Source organism: Salmo salar, chromosome 27 (genome assembly GCF_965601325.2).
Source record: "Salmo salar chromosome 27, fSalSal1, whole genome shotgun sequence".
NCBI lineage: Eukaryota > Metazoa > Chordata > Actinopteri > Salmoniformes > Salmonidae > Salmo > Salmo salar.
This window is the reverse complement of record NC_138317.1, coordinates 10102959-10122534: the sequence shown is the minus strand read 5'-3', so window position 1 is coordinate 10122534 and position 19576 is coordinate 10102959. Positions and strand designations below refer to the sequence as shown.

Genomic DNA, 19576 nt, shown 5'->3' with positions numbered 1-19576 from the left:
CTAGTGTATGAATTGGCAGGCTGCAGTATCATAGAATGTATCCCCAGTATTACCAGGTGCTGCTGCAGCTGCTCCCGGGCCGTCTCAGGCAGGCCACCTGTGGGTTTGGCGGCAGACAGCTGGCTCTCTGTCCTCCTCAGCCACTGCAGGAACTCCTCTAGCTCACCATGGAAACCCTCCGCCTGGGGAACGAGGGACAAGGAGGGGAAGAGGAAAGCAGGAACAAGAGAGGAAGTCATGAGTTGTGCGTTAATGGCAGTGCTACTGTGTCGTTCATTCACTTGCCCCGTGGTTTTAGCTTAATTAAGATTAAGTACAATGTTTAAACTGTTACTTAACTAGGAAAGAACACATTTTTCTAGGGAGACCTGATAATCTTATTTGTACAAGTTGGAAACCCGTAATATATAAATATAATTACAGGGAGGGGTAAGACAAAATGGATAGAAATGGTTTCATTCTTTCTTTTCGCTTAGTTCAGTTCAGTTCAGTTAAACAGTACTCATACTGTACAACTCTTCCCTGCCCACTCCTCCTGCATCCTTCCTACCTGGTGCAGTGCGGCCTCCAGTAGTTTCTGTCGGTCCTGGGTCTTGAGTAGCAGGTTCTCCCAGCCGCGGTTGAGGTGGTCCAGCTGGTCGCGGAGGTGGTTGGCCTCGTCCCCGGGACTGGACTCCAGCAGCTCAGCCCCCGCCGCGTTCACCGTCTCCACCGTGGACCGATGGGACAGCACGTCGTTCCTCAGCACCTGAAAGAGAGCGAGGGAGGGAGAGATGGAGGGAGGGTGTGTTGGTTACACTTCTCCAGCGCAATAACTGATGTGAAGCAAGCGTTCTGGCACAAAATGGCTGCCATGCATAATCTATAAGGAAAAATAACAGAAGTGAGGCTGATATGGAGGGGAGATTGAGAAGCGGTGAGCGAGGTGGAGGTAGACTAATAAAGCCGTTTTCCTGATGGAGAATCTCCATTGAAAGTGCTTTTTAGTCCAGGATTGGCTTAATATGGGTCTCGGAAACTGGCCATGTCTAGAAATGAAAGAAGAAAAGGAGTGCTGGGTAAGAGTGTGGAAGGGAACGCTGTAGAGGGGTAGACGTACGTGGTGCTTGGCCAGTTCTATCTCGATGGCCTTGGGGTCAGAGTTGATGGGTCTCTGCGTGTCCAGGGTGGCGTGGGTGTGACTCAGCCAGGACTGCAGCTCAGACAAGGCATGCTGGAACTGACCTAGAGCCAGGAGAGCACCCTCCAACTTATGCTGTAGGAAACAGAACGGGGAAAACAGCGCTTCTTCGTTAATCACGTAACACTGAATTGCGTTGCAATCTGTAATCTATTGTACATATCTGAAGCGGCAATTCATTTGAATATCATCACAACAACTTGTAATGGTAGAATATATTATGCATGTGTAACCATAGAAAGAGAATCCTTATTTCTATGTGGGTAACTGACAAAGTTGATTTGGCAAATATAGGGTTCCCTATAACAATGTAGCGCTATTAGCCGACAGTGAGTTTGAGTTCCAGAGGACTGGAGGTCTGAAGCCGTTTATTTAGAGAGGGGCAGCAGAGCTACTGTAGCTACTGCCCCTCCTGTACAATAGTTAAGGTGCCACTGGACGCAACAAGTCAATGCATAGTTTGTGTACCTGTCTGTGAGTGATCTTGTCCCCCAGGTTGTCCCAGAGGTGTCGGAGCTCCGTGATGGGCTCCTGGATCATGTCTCTGTCGGTCTGGTCCGAGACCTTCTTGAGCAGCAGCTCCCCCTGGTGGCACAGCTTCTCCATGTCTATCTGCTGCTGGTACACCTCCACCTTGTACTGCTGCTCACAGGAGGAGAGGATTCAGGCCTGCACTCGCTGTTTGCTTATCATTAAAGTGATAGTTCACTTTTTTTTAACCAAGAGCGTATTTTTGACTTACCGAGAATGTTATCTTGTCGTCAAAACCGTTTTTTTTAAGAACAATAAATATTATAAATATTTGTAGGATGATAAAAACATATTGGAATAGAGTAAGTACACCATCTATATCAAAGCTACATGACAAAAATCGATTATGATTCAAACCTTGAGCTCTTCGATCTGCTGTTTGACAGTTCCCAGATCAGTGCCCACAGTGGACATGTCACACAGCTTGATCACTGCGTTGTCCAGGTAGTCAAACATGCTCTGCAACACACACACACACACACACACACACACACACACACACACACACACACACACACGTCAAATCTAACTTCTACAAAGTATAATGGCGATCAAGGTTCTGACACTTCCTCTCCTTCATGACAGATTTACATTTCCATTAAACATTTTTTTTCCTAAAGAACTTGTGCAATAAATACCAGATTATTTAACTATCTGACATACTGAGCTGAAACAGCGATGCATTCTGGGACACTGACCTGCAATGTATCCTGGTACTGCACAGAAGCCGTCATGGCCTCCTCCAACCTCTCCATCCTCTCTCTCCAAGTCCGGTTCAGGCCTTCCCAGGCGGCATTCATCTGAGAAACGGATAGAGCGAAGGAAGAAGATCACGGAAGATAACAAACGCAATAAAAAGAGCAACAGAAAATGTCGTCAGAAAACACCATGCACCGAGGCCATTAATGATTATGTTCTTAAAGTTGGTTGCTATCCTGTACTCTTCTCACCTCGTCGATGGTCTTCTTGACCTCAGGCTTCTCTGTTTCTCCGCAGGCGAAGATGAGGTCAGCCCCAAGGGTTCGTACAAACTCCAGCTCCTCCCTCAGCCCGTCTGTCTCGGCCTTGATCGCCTGATGAGAGAGACAGACACACAGACGGCATAGTTGGACAGATCAGATAACCCAACAGTCATTCCACTCATCAGTAACTACCTCTGCATATTCTCTCCCCTTCCTACCTCTGAGCTAACTACAGTACGCAGTTGTAGGTCGCAGTTGTAAATGAGAACTTGTTCTCAACTAGCCTACCTGGTTAAATAAAGGTGAAATAAAAAATAAATAAAAAGTACAGCGGTGGAAGAAGTACCCACTTGTCATACTTGAGTAAAAGAACAAATAGAAAATGATTCAAAAGTGAAAGTCACTCAGTAAAATACTACTTGAGAAAAAGTCAAAGTATTTGGTTTAGAATATACATAGCCCTTTCCACTCACAGCTCCTGCCAGCCAGTATACTGGTTGAAAAAGACGACGCCCCGATCCCACCCTCTGATTGGACTACTTTTGCACATGAGTTGTTGTCTGAGTGAGGGAACGGCTGCAAACGGAGAGGAGGCGGATGTCCTCTGAAAGACGAGACGTTATATTAAATGCCACGTTGATGTCATACTCACGTCCCCAGGAAGAGTAGCTGACGCTTCTGCAAAAGCTAATGGGGATCCAAATAAACACAAGCAAACCGCACACCCACGGGTCCAAACGTGCACTTCACATTTCCATATTTGAAAACCCATGTCATTTACAGTATCAATGTTTATGATCGATATGCGTTATAGCCTGGGTTGTCATGGACAGAATCAGCCCGTTTGTCGCATCACGAAGACAATTAGCCGCGGAACACTCACTCTACGTACACCACAATTAAAATCCGTTTGTCAGACGTGCCTTTTGAAAGCCTAACAGTGGAAGATCATATTTTAACTTAGCTAGCAATGTTGGCAATAGAATAAGCTTTCAAATGATGCCCACCTGACCTAGATTGTGATTTTTTGGGATTGCATAAACAGTAATTGTGTGATGGTGGGGATGCAAGGGTGTGTTCCAAACAAACAAAACACAAGTGTGCTTGCTTCAGTTCCTCAATGGCACAGCTAGTTGAATGCTCTTTCCTTGAGTCATAAAAGTGCATTGAAATTACTTAGGAACTGTGCACAGTTCAGAGAGGTGTGCGACAACTCTGAGAAACCAGTTAGACCTCTCACTCAAACCCTTGTCAATTGTTTATTCTTATCATGGACCAACTCCAGAATTTCAATGAATATTCTTATTGTGTGTTTTCCTGCGAAAAGTACAGTTAAGATCTAGTGTACAGTCAAATAATCTACTGTGATGTTTGGATTCAGTCTTGTGTGAGGTGAACTGTTGTGTCCTCACCTTGGGTATGATCATTTCCCCGTAATCTCTAAAGCGGTCCCTTTCAATTGCTACCATGGTCATGCATATGATTTTTACAGTTCTTCTGTTAGAAACATTACAATTTGGCCCTATCCTTATAAGCCAATCTCCACCAGTGTAAGGGTTTAATTATCAAAAGTAAAAGACAATACAAAAATATACTTAAGTACCAAAAGTAACTTCTATAAATCCTTTCAAATTCCTTACATAAAGCAAACCAGACAGCACGATTATTATTGTTTTGTATTTATTTAACGGATATAGCCAGGGCACATCCACCTCGCTCTACAAACGAAGCATTTGTTTTTTAGTGAGTCCGCCAGATCAGAGGCAGTAGGAATGACCATGTGTTCTCTTGATAAGTGTGTGTATTGGACCATTTCCCTGTCCTGCTAAGCATTCGTAAGAGTACTTTTGGGTGTAAGGGGAAATGTACAGTACGGGAGAACAGCAGAATTATCAATTGTAAAAAGTATATATTTTCTGTAGGAATGTAGTGGAGTAAAAGTTGTCAGATATATAAATAGTAAAGTAAAGTACAGATAAACCCCAAAAATACACAAGTAGTACTTCAAAGTATTTTTACTTAGTTACTTTACACCACTGCTACAGTAAATATTGCATGTTTCAAACAGAAGCTAGAGACTGTTACATAGCTACTAGCATGCTAGTACCATTCCTTCACATTTCTCCTCTTTATCTTCACTACTCCTTAATATACTCTTTTTCTTACCCCCCCACCTCTCTCGGTGCTGTTTTATCCCATATTTCTACCTCGAGCCTTTATTCCTCCACATTTGAACGTCTGAATATCTTGCTATGCTTTCCTTGTACAGTGCATTTGGAAAGTATTCAGACCCCCTTACTTTTGTCACATTACAGCCTTATTTGAAAACTGATTTAATTATTTTTCCCTCATCAATCTACACAAAATACCTTCTTGGTCACCTCCCTGACCAAGGCCCTTCTCCGATTGCTCAGTTTGGCTGGACGGCCAGCTTTAGGAAGAGTCTTGGTGGTTCTAAACTTCTTCCATTTAAGAATGATGGAGGCCAATGTGTTCTTACGGACCTTCAGTGCTGCAGAAATGTTTTGGTACCCTTCCCCAGATCTGTGCCTCGACACAATCCTGTCTCGGGGCTCTACGGACAATTCCTTCGACCTCATGGCTTGGTTTTTGCTCTGACATGCACTGTTAACTCTGGGACCTTATATAGACAGCTGTGTGCCTTTCCAAATCATGTCCAATCAATTGAATTTACCACAGGTGGACTCCAAGTTGTAGAAACATCTCAAGGATGATCAATGGAAACAGCTACATTTCGAGTCTCATATCAAAGGGTCTGAATACTTGCAAAAATGTCTAAAAAAACTGTTTTAGTTTTGTCATTGTGGGGTATTGTGTGTAGATTGATGAGGAAAAATGTGTATTTAATCCATTTTAGAATAAGGCTGTAAGGTAACAAAAATGTAGAAAAAGTTGAGTGGTCTGAATACTTGGCAAATGCAATATTGTTGCTACAAACATGCTCTATGCCTCCGTATCTTTCTCTTCCACTTTTCTCATCCCCCTGTCTTTCTATAACCATTATCCTCTCCTCTCCTCTCTCTCTCTGTAACCCTCCATCCCCCTCTCCACACGTACCTCTGCCGCCTCTATCTGCTGTTTGATGAGTGAGGGGTCCACCCCGGGGTCCTCCAGCTCCCTGACGATGTCCTGCGAGTCACGGAGCGTGCTCAGTAGCGCCGCCATGTCGGCCCAGAACTTCCCAGCCAGGTCCAAGACGTCCGTCAGCTTCCCCTCCCGCTCCTCAGCCCTCTGCCGGATCTCATCCCACAGGGAGCGCAGGCGCAGCAGACGGGAACGCACGGCTGGGAGGGGGAAAGAGGGCGGTGGGAGAGGTGGGAATGAATCGGGAAGCGTGGTGTTATTTGTCCACGCTTGAAAGGACAGAGTTGTCACTATATGCGATTAGCATTGTGGAGATGGACGGAGGAATTATACGAAGAGGAGTTATTATTAATTATTGTAGCCCTGAACCTAACCATTACGACAAATAGCTTATCATTTCTGATGTTATTGCTGCTTTTGACCCTTCTAGCATGGCCAGCTAGTGACTTGCTCTCAACAAGTGGTCTTTTAGAGCCAGTCAGTGGGCTACACTCCCACTCCCACTGCACAGAGCACTCATTCATAGTTATGAAGTGATGTACTGAGAAATGGACGCGGACGGGGCGTGTCAAAGCTGGAGGGCTTTGAGGCGGGGGCGCAGTCGCCATGTGTGCTGGGAGTCATCAAAAAGGTCACGCGTTTGTGAATCTGCGCCTTTTTGTTTCTGGGCATCTGATTTTTATTTATAAAACATAAAATAAAAATGAGACCAATCAGGTTTGTCAGTGGGATCATTGTAGTACTGTGTCGATGTGAGCATGCATTGTTTTAGTCACTCTCCTTATATTGGAGTCATTGAGCTGACGCCCTTATCCAGAGCGACTTACAGGAGCAATTAGGGTTAAGTGCCTTGCTCAAGGGTAAAACGACAGATTTTCACCTAATTGGCTTTGGGTTTTGAACCAGCAACCTTTTGTTTACAGGCCCAATGCTCTTCAAGTCCAAGGTACCTGCCGCTCTTATGAGTAACAGTCTCTTGTGTATGAGTCATTGTGTATGAGTGTGTGTGAGACGTATGTGATGTTGGTGTGTACACAGTAGGTACACAGTAAGGTCTCTCTATCTTTGTGCGTTTCAGGCACCTACCCTGAGCGGCAGGGTCGTCGTGGGCTGCTCTACTGATGAGCTCCTCGCCGCGGGCACACAGGGCCGAGAAGGAGGGCAGCAGTTTGTCCAGCTCCAGCCCCGTTGCCTTGTGGTCGGCCAGCTGCTCCCGGATCTTATCTGCCTCCGCTGCCACGGGAGGAGGGGATCGGAGGCGCTGCACGGCCCCTTCCAGGGTCTCCAGCAGGGGGTCCATCTTGTCGTGGAACTGGGAGGAGAAGAGAGAAAGGGTTTTAAGAAGAGGAGGTGGGTAGTGCGGCTAATCGATGATTTAGGCTTGATCCGGCAATGCTGTCCGGAGGCGCCGTACGGAGGGTGTGATGTCATCGCGGAGCCTCCGAAAGCCAAATCGAGCTCCGTGCGGCGATGCTGTGCGCCTCCCAGTTTTTGTAACAACGCAGAGGGCTCCCGTTAAGCTCCGCATTGACATGATTGGTTGACGGTAGGTCCTCAATAAACACAAACTCATTTCCTTGACCACTTCCTTCACAACAGCTCTGCGAAGCTCAAGAAGTATGAAAGCCCTGACTTCTGCAGAGGTTGTATGGCAGTAAATACTGTACGGCCACTGCAGACGTCGGATTGACCATGCAGAGACTAAGGATTTGTTCTTCTTATTATACATACATTTATATGCATACGGAGGGGAGCGGTGACATTTTGAAAACGCAGAGATCTTACCAAAAAATACCATGTCATTTTGGATACTTGGAGGGGCATGAGATGTGGGAGTACTATAGATGTATTTACTATACATGAATAAAGTTGACTTAGTTAGGAATACTGTGCCCAACTTTCAGTCAGCACACATTATTGCCACAGCCTCACTAAGTGGTTGTTGATAAAGCTTATATGGACGTTTTTTGGTAAATAACTGCATTTGAGCAATGTCAAAATGAGTAACATGGACCGGAACAGAGAAGAGGGCATACCTCGAGTTGCCAATTGCCAAACATATCAAAACACACTAACTGGGAAAGAGGAGAGGCATCGGACAAAGTATACTTGGGAGTTAGAGCGGGTTGTCTGAGCCTAGACACAAGGTTCACGCAGGAAGGAATTCTAATAACTAACAAACACATTTCTGCAAGTTGTGCCATTTGGTGTCAATACATGGGAGTCAGTACTATGGCTAGTAAGTCACGTTGTGGTCGGTCAGTCGGTGGTCTTACCTCTACCAGCTGGGTGATTGCCGTGAGAAGTGACGACGGATGGAGGAGACGGTGGGTCAACACATACAGCACACCCACAATGAGTGAGAGGCAGGATGGAGGGATGGAGCAAACCAGGGAGGGAGGGATGGAAGGAAGGGGGAGTGCAAGGAGAGGGGGAGGCAAGGGGGGGGTGTAAGGCACAAGGGAGGAAGAGAGAGGTATGGAGGTTGGTCGTTTTTGGAGGGATGAAAAGAGAGAGAGGGATGCATAGAGAGGAGGAGTGGATGATATGGTCCATTAGGGAAGGGATGGGAGGTGGAGAAACAATACATTGTGTTAGATCAATGACATGCACACACACTGGACAAGCGATATCAAAAGCAGCAACAGTCAGCTTCGCCCTCAGCGATAATCAATGGTGGCTCATGATTTATGAAATTTGGTGTTATGAGAGAGCAACTATTGAAATAAAATGTGAATGTTACTTATGGAAATAGAAATAGGAAAAGCGAGTTGTATGTAACCATTTTTTTTTACTACAAGCGTAGCAAGAAGCTGTGTAGTTTAGCAAATACCTACTACTACTACTACTACCACCACCCCCACCACCACCACCACCATTTCTTGGAGCTCAAGAATAAGTTCTCTTCCATTCCTTTTATGGAAATTAGCAAAAAGTGCCACAACAGTTCCAAGTAAAGAGTCCAGTACGCCATCCTAGTTTGAGCATTGGTCCCAGAAATACCACTACACTACACCCAATGGCTAATACCACACCACCCTCTAGTGGAAGAGGAGTGGAAGTGCACAATGAACTCATCATGCCATTAGCAGCTAGCTTGTAAGTATGGCATCCAGATTAGGAAATCTGAAGACTCCAAATATGGATACAACACGGCTTACGGCATCCATATAAAGAAGTCATTCGATTTCCTCATATGGACGCCGTAGTTCGGTTGTATTGAGGCAGCAGTCGGCAGACACAAGCTTCGACACCCGACACCCTTTCGAGCTACGAACCGATTTGAAATTCACTTTACGAAACCATACCTGGGCAGACTGAGACACAGCCTCATCCAGGGTGGTGGCGCGACCCTTGACGACCTCCTTGATGGCCACGTAGCGTTTCTCGGCGTCGCTGTAGCGCTTCCTCACCGTGGCCCCCTCCTGGTGACTCAGAGCGGCCAGCTGGGGGCCGATCTTCAGCAGCTTGTCGATGTGGGGCTTGTGCTCCGCTATGGACTCCCTCAGGAGCTGGAGGAGGGACGGAGGGAGAAAGAAAGGAGAGGCAGAATGAGTGTAGAATAAGGAAGGAGGGAGATGGATAGTGCGATTGAAAGAGTGGTAGAGTTCGAGTACCACACAGACCGAGAAAGAGAGGGGGAAATGAAGAAGGTAAATGCTAAAAAGTATAAGTGCTAGGAACTCATTCGACATGATACATCTTTTCACGAGGACATTAGTTCAAATACAGTGCTTATAGCCTACTCCCATTCCACTACTCCCTCTCCTCCCCCCCTTCTGCCTCCATCACTCTCTCCTCACCCTCATCTGCTCCTGTTGTAGACGCAGGGCCTCAGTGTCGATGGCGGGTGGGGGCAGCTGTGCGATAAGTGTCTCCGTCTCCCCCAGCCAGGGCTCCAGGTCCTCCTGGGTCTCCCAGAAACGGGCCACCAGGACCTGGGCCTGCTCCAAAGCTGAGAAACGCTCCTGGTGCTGCTGGCTCACCGCCTCGTAGCGGGCAGACAGTGAGTCAGTCTTCTCCTGAGGAGAGAGTGGGGAGGATAAGGGGTTAAAATGGTTCACATTTGGTAACTAGGCAAAAATGACTGGAATATTTCCTATTTTGTGTACTATTGTTGTTCCGTTTTACTTCAAGCACAAAATACAAGAGTATTTGCCTATTTATATATATTTATACGTGCTTCTACACCTGCATTGCTTGCTGTTTGGGGTTTTAGGCTGGGTTTCTGTACAGCACTTTGAGATATCAGCTGATGTAAGAAGGGCTTTATACATACATTTCATTTCATTTGATTTATATATCGAGCCCAAAACACAATACTCCCCTCCTTGTTTATAATATTTAACAATATTATAATAAAACGTCCATCACGTCGTTTGATTTTCCTGTGAATGAACTTTTCTTGAATTGGCCATTGTTTATATGTTACAAAAGTCCTCTCGGGCTGTTTGGAAGCCTTTTACCCTTCTCTCGAACTCCCTGCATTTCTCTGTCCTCTTTCACTCTCCCCAAACCCCCCTTCATCCATCTCTCCTCACCACCAGAGCGTCTCTCTGCTGGTCGCTGCAGGTCTCCAGGATGTCGTCCCTGGTGTGGAGTAGCTGGTCTACGGTGTCTTTGTGTCGGATGATGTCGATATTGAAGGCCCTCTGGACCTGTAGCTGGGCCACGGTGACATCAGGCTCCAGACTCAGAGGACCCAGGGAGGACAGCTTCCTCTCCGTCTCCCCAGCCCAGGTCAGCTCCGCGTCCACCGCCTCCTCATACTGAGGCACAGAGAGATGCACACAGTTAGCACCGGCACACACAGCCTCCCCATACTGACTGAGAAAATGATGCGTTATTTAGCATTCACAGTAGCGTTAGCTGGTTAGCATGACACGCAGCCTCCTCCCGCCAAGAGAAGACCAGAGGGAAATGCCACAACATTCGCATCATCCTTTTGTTAACAACGGGCACAGAAACCTCATGGATGACTTCTACCCACCATAGAGCCAGAGAAGACATGAAAATAAAAACTATTCAAATCATGAACTTCTACAATTAGCCCTACCTTTAGCTATCAACACCATCATGCACTGTAAATATGAACCCTGAATGCACTCAGCAGCCAGTGCTCAATGAAGTACTAACGGTGTCCCTTATTAGATTTTGTCACATTGCAGTACCTGTTGTGACCTCTGGATGGCAGCCTGTACCAGCTTTACCCGCTGGGTGATGGTCTCGGCCGCCGTTCGGTAGCGCTGGTTGGCGTCCGCCACCAGGCGGTCCAGACCCTCGCGGGCACGCCAGGGCACCAGGTCTAAGAGGGCATTGCCCACCTCGTTGACCGTGTCCAAAACCAGACGTTTCTCCGCTGACACACACTTCAGCTCCTGGGAGACACACACAGATCGAGTATCTTCAACTCAAGATATAAGTCCTACTTAAGCTACAGTTGGGGAATAAGGAATAAGGAATTATTTAAGAAACAATGGGTATGTCATTCATTGAAATGACCACTGAACATCTGGAAATATCGCAGACTGTAAATCTATTCACACAGAATATGTTATATATTCACAGCATATCTGTGTAATAAACTGTTAAGAAAACCTTCTGTCTGTCCTGATAGGCCGGCGTGGCGTCGGGCTCCATGACGTTGAGCTCCGCCTCCACCTTGTCCAGCCATTGGTTGAGGTCGTCGTGGGCGCTGGCGAATCGCGTGCTCAGCTGCAGGGCCTGCTCCAGTGTGCGGAGGGCTTTGCTGCTCCCGCCCGTCATCTCAGCGTAGCGAGACTTGATACCGTCCAGCTTCTCCTGGATCAGCAGAACCTCCTCACCTACAGGGGTAAAACAACAGACCAAGAGTCAGTGGAATACAGGCTCCGTGGTTATCATATGCCTTTATAACGACAGGTCCAGGAACAGTTCTGGCTATTTGGCTGGTGATGGAGATGGTTAGAAGCGGGCTACTGGAGAGCTGGTCCAGAATCAGGGAAGGGAGAATCCGTAGTATCCAGAGTTCGAGGTTGTACTGTACCTGTGGTTTGCTTGAGCAGGGCCTGTCCGTTCTTGATGGCCTGGTCAACCTGCTTCTTCCTGCTCACTATCTCTTCATTCAGAGACTGATGGGTGAAGGGGAGAGAAAATAGAATGAACATCCTATAGAGAGAGTCATTCATAGTGCTACTCAATGTCTAGATAGTACTTAGCCAATCCAATACTCCCTGCGGTAGTGCCCTACCACTGTGTGTTAATGAATAGCGACTCCCTCTCCAAACCACAGTATCGTACCAGTGTGTGCTTGTGCTGCTGGGTGAGGACCCCCGGCTGGTAGCTCTGCACCGACACCTGTCCCAGCCGCTGGCCCACCTCAGCCAGCCAGTTGAGCACCTCCACCTCATCCTCCCCAAACAGCTGGGCATTGGCCAGGGCCTGCTCCAGCATGACGGCCCTGCGTTGGCACCAATCACTGAGCTCCGAGTGGCCTAGCCGCACCGCCCCCACGCGCTCCCCCAGCCAATCGCGGTCGGCCGCGCAGCTGAGGGGCGCCAAGGATTGGCCGAGGGCCTGGAGGCGGTCGACCTCGGCTCCTCGAGAGGAGACGGCCTCTTGGACGGCCTGGGGTGGTGTGTGTAGAGAGGGTGATGGGGGGGGGGGGGGGGGTGAAGGAGAGAGGAGGGAGAACAGAACAACAAATAAAAGAAAATGAGAGCATACAGATGAGAAATCATAAGGAATGGCCATGAATCATAAGGGATGGCCATGAATCATAAGGGATGGCCGTGAATCATAAGGGATGGCCGTGAATCATAAGGGATGGCCATGAATCATAAGGGATGGCCATGAATCATAAGGAATGGCCATGAATCATAAGGGATGGCCATGAATCATAAGGGATGGCCATGAATCATAAGGAATGGCCATGAATCATAAGGGATGGCCATGAATCATAAGGAATGGCCATGAATCATAAGGGATGGCCATGAATCATAAGGGATGGCCATGAATCATAAGGAATGGCCATGAATCATAAGGGATGGCCATGAATCATAAGGAATGGCCATGAATCATAAGGAATGGCCATGAATCATAAGGAATGGCCATGAATCATAAGGGATGGCCATGAATCATAAGGAATGGCCATGAATCATAAGGAATGGCCATGAATCATAAGGAATGGCCATGAATCATAAGGAATGGCCATGAATCATAAGGAATGGCCATGAATCATAAGGGATGGCCATGAATCATAAGGAATGGCCATGAATCATAAGGGATGGCCATAAATCATAAGGAATGGCCATGAATGCTAAATATACATGAAAACTTACATGAACGACAACATAAAATCATGAACAAAAAAAAAGGTTCAATGAAATATAATACTGAAATCATAACAAATCATATCAAAAACGATGAGGGGAAAATGGTTGAGCTTGAGGTTCCCTTTCTCTCGCTCTCATTGGACAGTAACCAGTTGGTCAGTATGGCACCATCCTCTTCTCTCCCTAGTTTCATTCCAGGGACTTAAACACAACCCATGTATCGCGAGGGACACGTTACCTTGTGACACCGTCATCCACGTTACCTTGTGTTTCGTAATCTGCTGGGTGATCTTGGAAGTCTGGGTTCCCATGGGCTCGGCGGTGCTCAGGCGTCTCTCGGTGGCACTCAGCCACTCTCCTAGAGGCTCCACCGCCTCGTGGAACTGGAGTGCCAGCGTCTGCAGCTCCTCCAACTGGCACTGCCTGCAGCGGGGAGAGGAGGAGGGACAGTGCGTTTGGGTCGCCTTCGTATATCAATGTCTCATCGTGGATCCAAATAAGCAGTCAGATGTGATAGTCAGGGTTGTGTACGGAAGTAGCGGTAATGCATAGGTAGGCTAGTGTGTGTTTGGGTCCACGCTTGTGTACACCACGCATGTGTAAGAGTCTTCAAATGTGGTGTTGAGTGTGTATGTATTCTCTGACTGTGGTGCATGTACATGATTGGAGGAGGACAGGTTCTATCAATTCCTATGTGTAGCGCGTCCATGCAATAAGCTACGTTACCTTGCCCTGGCTTTCTCCAGCAGCTCGCCCCATCTCTCTCCCAGACTCTCCAGCTGCTTCTGGATCTTGTCTCTGTCCTGTGTCTCGGCCGTGGCTGCGATCCTCTCTCCCTCTCCCTGGATCATCTGGAAAGTGGCTCTGCGGTCGTCCAGTAGTCTTTGTAACAGCTGGAAAACGAGATACACCGAAGGTCCGTTCAACACCACAAATAATACCAACTCATAATGTTTGTTCTGTATGTATGCTAGGGTTAGGGGTATATTCCAGACCAGAAGAGTTGCTGCTTCTAGGATTTCTGCGTTAAGCAGTTGGTAAGATAAGTTACAACATACTTCACATTCAATACCACAATGTTTTGTAGTGTTCCTCAACAATACAGTATCTCAAATACCAAGCCACTTGTTTTGAGGACGTTCACTATGAGTAGTAGTTCAATTTGGCAGTACTTCCCTTTCTGAACCCATTCATAACTGTTCAGTGACGTTGAACGGGCCCCCGGTAAATGACACTCATCTCCAGGTTGCTCCCCACTGACCCTCACACTGAGGCTCTACTTTCAGTGGCGGATGTAGACACGTATGACTGAGTGGAGTGGCTGAATCCGCCGTGCTCCTCGACACACAAACACGGGAAGTGTGTCAGAAACAGGGAGAGCAGGCATTGTTTTTTTCTGCCTCTCGGTTCCTCTGAAAAACCATTGTAATCAGTCATCTCTGTGAATTGGTGTGTTGTATGCCAACCAGACTGGCAGACTGTCAAATTGGGCTTTTCCTCTGCCAAAAGACCCAGATAATTAGGTGTGTGGGTGTTTCCCCCTTTCATGTGTTAAATGTTTCAATGTGGAAATAAGGACAACTGAATAACACTAATAGCCAATTCTATTATTGTCGATGAATAAATAAAAGTGCAAATATATGAATAAAAGTTCTTATTAAGCTCATTTTACCCAAATCTAGGAACCAGATGTCTCTAATTGCCAGTAAATTCTCAGTCATAATGACTGTGTATATGACAGAGGGAAAATACTTGGTATTGAAATAAAAAATGCCGCTCTCTCCATCGATACTCATCCATCATCCCTTTCTCCACTCATCCCTTTCTCCCCTCACCTTCTGTTCCTGGATCTGGGCCTTGACCACTCTGTATTCGGCCGACGGGGGCTTCTGATTGGCTACCAGCTCCTCTGTGTCACTCAGCCAGCTCAGAAGAGGCTCCAGGGCATCCTGGAACTTCCCACAATGCAACAGGGCTTCCTGCAACTGGGCAATGCGCTCTGCAACCTGGTCAAGGAACAATTCAGTGAGTGAGGGGGACAATGACTGTTGACATGGACAGGTATACATGCAAAGCCAGAAACCTGATTCCATAGAAACCCATCCTTCCAGTCGCACACGCCAAACTAACGCAACACATAAATATGCATAGGTCAGTCAGACAAGCGCATGCACGCGCACACACACAAACCAGAGCACAAACATCAGCACAGACATACCATTACACAGACAGACAGATAGACAGACATACCCTCTTGTTGAGGGAGTTCCATCTGAGGTTGGTGGTCTCTAGGTCATGCTCCAGAGCCTGGGTGTCTGTGTGTTTGGCTGCACTCTGGATCAGGCCCTGGCCCACCGCGTTCACGCGCTGCAGCTTGGGTTGAATACTGTCCACCTGCTCCCTCTCCACCGCCTGAGCCAGAGAGAGAAGAGGGGGGGAGAGGGAGGGAGGCAGGAGAGCGAGGGAGAGGGGGAGAGGGGAGAGGGGAGAGCGAGGACAGAGCGAGAGAGAGATAAAGGGAGGAGGTAGAGAAGAAAGATATGGAGAGAAAGAGAGAAACAAAGAGAAAGAGAGCGGGAGAAAGAGGGTGAGCAAGGACAAATAGGGAGGGAGGAGAAAGGGATTATAAGGATTAGAGAGCTAGAAAGTAAAGGTGGCTGGAAAAGAGGGATTTGAACACACCCGTCACCTGTCCGGCCACATTACTCATCGAGAGCTGGAGACACGGTATGATGACAATGGGTGTCCAACTCTAAAGAAAACCAGCCCAAAGTCCACCGAGTCAAAGCCTGAAATCAAATACAGGGCTTAAATGCAAAATGGCCGCTTTCCCATAGAGACTACAGGAACTCAAAATTAGCCATGGTGGTTCCCAAATGGTGGAGATGCCAAACCCCGGTGGCCACACACACATAGCCTACAGCCCAGAACTGGAAAACACACACATAAACCAGAAATGGCAAATCCCAGGTGCCGGGACAAAAAGAGTTGCTCTGAGAACAGTGGGAAGAATGACTGGAAGACAGAAGGACTAGGTGAGCTGTTGACATCGATCCGCCTGACGCGGGCCCCCGACGCGGGCCCCGACGCTACAGCACCCGGTGTCACAGGAATGCCAAGAAGGACCTCAAATCAAATTGGTCACGTACACATATTTAGCAGATGTTATTGCGGTTGTAGAGAAATGCTCAGCCACCCGAGCCACGGCCTGTTCACCCCGTTACCATATAGAAGGCGGATACAGTACAGGTGCATCAAAGCTGGGACTGTCGGTCACCACTAGCCGGCCTCCACCCAGTACCCTGACTTGAAGCTTAGCCACTGTTGCTAGCCGGCTATCACCCGGTACTCTACCCTGCACCTTTGAGACTGCTGCCCTATGTACAGAGAGTCATTGAACACTGGTCACTTTAATAATGTTTTAATCCATTTTAGAACAAGGCTGTAACATAACAAAATGTGGAAAAAGTCAAGATGTCCGAGTACATATTTATATTCTGGTCTCTGACATTGCTCGTTCTGATATTTCGTATTTTGGGGGGATTATTTGTGGACTGTTTGGTTTATTTTATTGCTAGGTATTACTGCACTGCTAGAAACACAAGCATTTCACTGCACCTGCGATAACATGTGCAAATCTGTGTATGCAACCAATAAACATTTTTTTTTTGTTCAACCCCTCTCTCCCAAATGTTGTGATATCCAATTGGTAGTTACAGGCTTGCCCCATTGCTGCAACTCCCGTATGGACTCGGGAGAGGCAAAGGTAGAGATCCGTACGTCCTCCTAAACACAACCCAACCAAGCCGCACTGCTTCTTGACACAATGCCTGCTTAACCCGGAAGCCAGCCGCACCAATGTGTCAGAGGAAACACCGTACACCTGGCGACCGTGTCAGCGTGCACTGCGCCCGGCTCGCCACAGGAGTCACTAGAGCGCGATGGGACAAGGATATCCCGGCCGGCCAAACCCTCCCCTAACCCGGACGACGCTGGGCCAATTGTGCGCCGCCTCATGGGTCTCCCGGTCGCGGCCGGCTGCAAAACAGCCTGGGATCGAACCAGAATCTGTAGGGACGGAGCTAGCGCTGCGATGCTGTGCCTTAGACCACTGCGCCACTCGGGAGGCCACTTTCATTTGATTTGAATTAAATTAAAATGAGAGAGTAGAATACTAAGACAAAGGATTTCTCGTAAGTGCCTCAAACTATTGTTTGCCTTATACTGGCAAAGTAGTACAAAACAGTTAGGTTGCGTTTGTGAGAATGAACAATGGGGAGGGTGAGTTCTATGCTAAATGAATAAGAGTGTGTAAGTCATTGTTTTTCTACACCGTATAATTACCTGGCAACGGTTGTGTGGAGGTCTGTCTCTAATTAAAGTGTTTATTGGATTGTGTTCATCTGGAGTAAATATTGTGTGAAAGTGCTGCTTTTCCACACCAGGAGATGACGTGTAGGAGTTTGAAAGAGAACAGGGACGCTAGAATAGAAAAAGATGTGTCTTGGATTGTGTGTGTCTGTGCGTGTCACAGCTGTGTTGTGGTGATGGTCCTCCTCCCTGCTTCCAACAGGAAGCCTGACTGCCTCGACAACAATGAGCCTCAGCCATGACCCACTCCACCCTATCCATATCCTGGACTGTGTCTGTCTGTGGAACGTGTGTGTCTATGTCTGCGTAGTGTGTAGTGTGCCTGTGTAGTGTGCCTGTGTAGTGTGCAGTGTGCCTGTGCAGTGTGCCTGTGCAGTGTGTAGTGTGCCTGTGTAGTGTGAAGTGTTTCTGTGTAGTGTGCCTGTGTAGTGTGTAGTGTGCCTGTGCAGTGTGTAGTGTGTAGTGTGCCTGTGCAGTGTGCCTGTGTAGTGTGCCTGTGTAGTGTGCCTGTGCAGTGTGCCTGTGCAGTGTGCCTGTGCAGTGTGCCTGTGCAGTGTGCCTGTGTAGTGTGCCTGTGTAGTGTGTAGTGTGCCTGTGTAGTGTGTAGTGTGCCTGTGTAGTGTGCCTGTGTAGTGTGCCTGTGTAGTGTGTAGTGTGCCTGTGTAGTGTGCCTGTGCAGTGTGCCTGTGCAGTGTGTAGTGTGCCTGTGCAGTGTGTAGTGTGCCTGTGCAGTGTGTAGTGTGCCTGTGTAGTGTGTAGTGTGACTGTGCAGTGTGCCTGTGTAGTGTGTAGTGTGCCTGTGTAGTGTGCCTGTGTAGTGTGTAGTGTGCCTGTGTAGTGTGCCTGTGTAGTGTGTAGTGTGCCTGTGCAGTGTGCCTGTGCAGTGTGCCTGTGTAGTGTGCCTGTGTAGTGTGCAGTGTGTAGGCTGCCTGTGTGTAGTGTGTGCCTGTGCGGTGTGTAGTGTGCCTGTGCGGTGTGTAGTGTGTAGTGTGCCTGTGTAGTGTGTAGTGTGCCTGTGTAGTGTGTAGTGTGCCTGTGTAGTGTGTAGTGTGCCTGTGTAGTGTGTAGTGTGCCTGTGTAGTGTGTAGTGTGCCTGTGTAGTGTGTAGTGTGCCTGTGTAGTGTGTAGTGTGCCTGTGTAGTGTGTAGTGTGCCTGTGTAGTGTGTAGTGTGCCTGTGTAGTGTGCCTGTGTAGTGTGCCTGTGTAGTGTGCCTGTGTAGTGTGCCTGTGTAGTGTGCAGTGTAGTGTGCAGTGTGCCTGTGTAGTGTGCAGTGTGCCTGTGTAGTGTGTAGTGTGCCTGTGTAGTGTGCCTGTGTGGTGTGTAGTGTGCCTGTGTGGTGTGTAGTGTGCCTGTGTAGTGTGTAGTGTGCCTGTGTAGTGTGCCTGTGCAGTGTGCCTGTGCAGTGTGCCTGTGTAGTGTGTAGTGTGCCTGTGCAGTGTGCCTGTGCAGTGTGCCTGTGTAGTGTGCCTGTGTAGTGTGCCTGTGTCATGTCTGTGGCATGTGTGTCTGTGTGATGTCTGTGACGTCTGTGTGTGTTTAACTGAATGTGTGTGCGTGCATGTCCAGACTCCTATTCTCATCCCCCCCCCCCCTCCCCCCCCTCTCCCCCCAGCCAGCTCAAAGCGGTTGACTCCACTAAACCAGAGCTATGGAAAATATCTGGGATGTTTCTCATTCCTCCCCAACTCTCTGAACTATGGCAGTGGCTCAACGAGTCACACACACGGTAGCACTCCTCCACTGATCTCCACCACTCTCTCTTCCCCTACCTTCACATTTCCCTCACTTCAGTCACTCAGTCATATCCCCTCACTTTCCCCTCCACCTGCACTCCCCCAACATCCCTCCTTTCTCTCTCTTCACTAAACCACAACCCGACACTGCTCTCTCACTTCAGCCCCAGTTCAGTGAAGACGGAGAAATCATTTCTTCTAAAAATGAGTCCGGCTCAGGCCAGTTCCACAAGTTGACCTCTTGGCTCAAAAGTAGAAAACAGTACAAATCTCTTTCTACTACTCATGTGACATCTCACGGTCTCTATCCGTCCTTCATCTCTCTCACGTACACCAAAAACCACAAGGACTCACTAAACCCCGACGTGTATAACTACCAC

General features: G+C 47.9%; 1 protein-coding gene across 21 annotated transcripts in view; it reads right to left on the bottom strand.

The window, feature by feature from the left end:
* The window catches only part of LOC106588461 (microtubule-actin cross-linking factor 1, isoforms 1/2/3/4/5), a 278087-nt gene that overhangs the window by 22068 nt on the left and 236443 nt on the right, over nucleotides 1–19576 (bottom strand). For 20 of the 21 annotated variants that reach the window (XM_082969975.1, XM_082969977.1, XM_082969979.1 and 17 more), the window contains 20 exons: nucleotides 15342–15503; nucleotides 14927–15097; nucleotides 13818–13984; nucleotides 13355–13514; nucleotides 12058–12384; nucleotides 11804–11888; nucleotides 11377–11603; nucleotides 10950–11156; nucleotides 10320–10547; nucleotides 9582–9800; nucleotides 9087–9290; nucleotides 6865–7090; nucleotides 5752–5978; nucleotides 2662–2784; nucleotides 2410–2511; nucleotides 2069–2170; nucleotides 1649–1822; nucleotides 1100–1255; nucleotides 551–748; nucleotides 54–182 (listed from right to left, as the gene is read on the bottom strand). In XM_082969975.1, the coding sequence (XP_082826101.1) occupies nucleotides 54–182; nucleotides 551–748; nucleotides 1100–1255; nucleotides 1649–1822; nucleotides 2069–2170; nucleotides 2410–2511; nucleotides 2662–2784; nucleotides 5752–5978; nucleotides 6865–7090; nucleotides 9087–9290; nucleotides 9582–9800; nucleotides 10320–10547; nucleotides 10950–11156; nucleotides 11377–11603; nucleotides 11804–11888; nucleotides 12058–12384; nucleotides 13355–13514; nucleotides 13818–13984; nucleotides 14927–15097; nucleotides 15342–15503 (3594 nt within the window). The remainder of the gene's footprint in view (nucleotides 1–53; nucleotides 183–550; nucleotides 749–1099; nucleotides 1256–1648; nucleotides 1823–2068; nucleotides 2171–2409; nucleotides 2512–2661; nucleotides 2785–5751; nucleotides 5979–6864; nucleotides 7091–9086; nucleotides 9291–9581; nucleotides 9801–10319; nucleotides 10548–10949; nucleotides 11157–11376; nucleotides 11604–11803; nucleotides 11889–12057; nucleotides 12385–13354; nucleotides 13515–13817; nucleotides 13985–14926; nucleotides 15098–15341; nucleotides 15504–19576) is intronic. The other variant, XM_082969974.1, reaches the window with a different exon arrangement.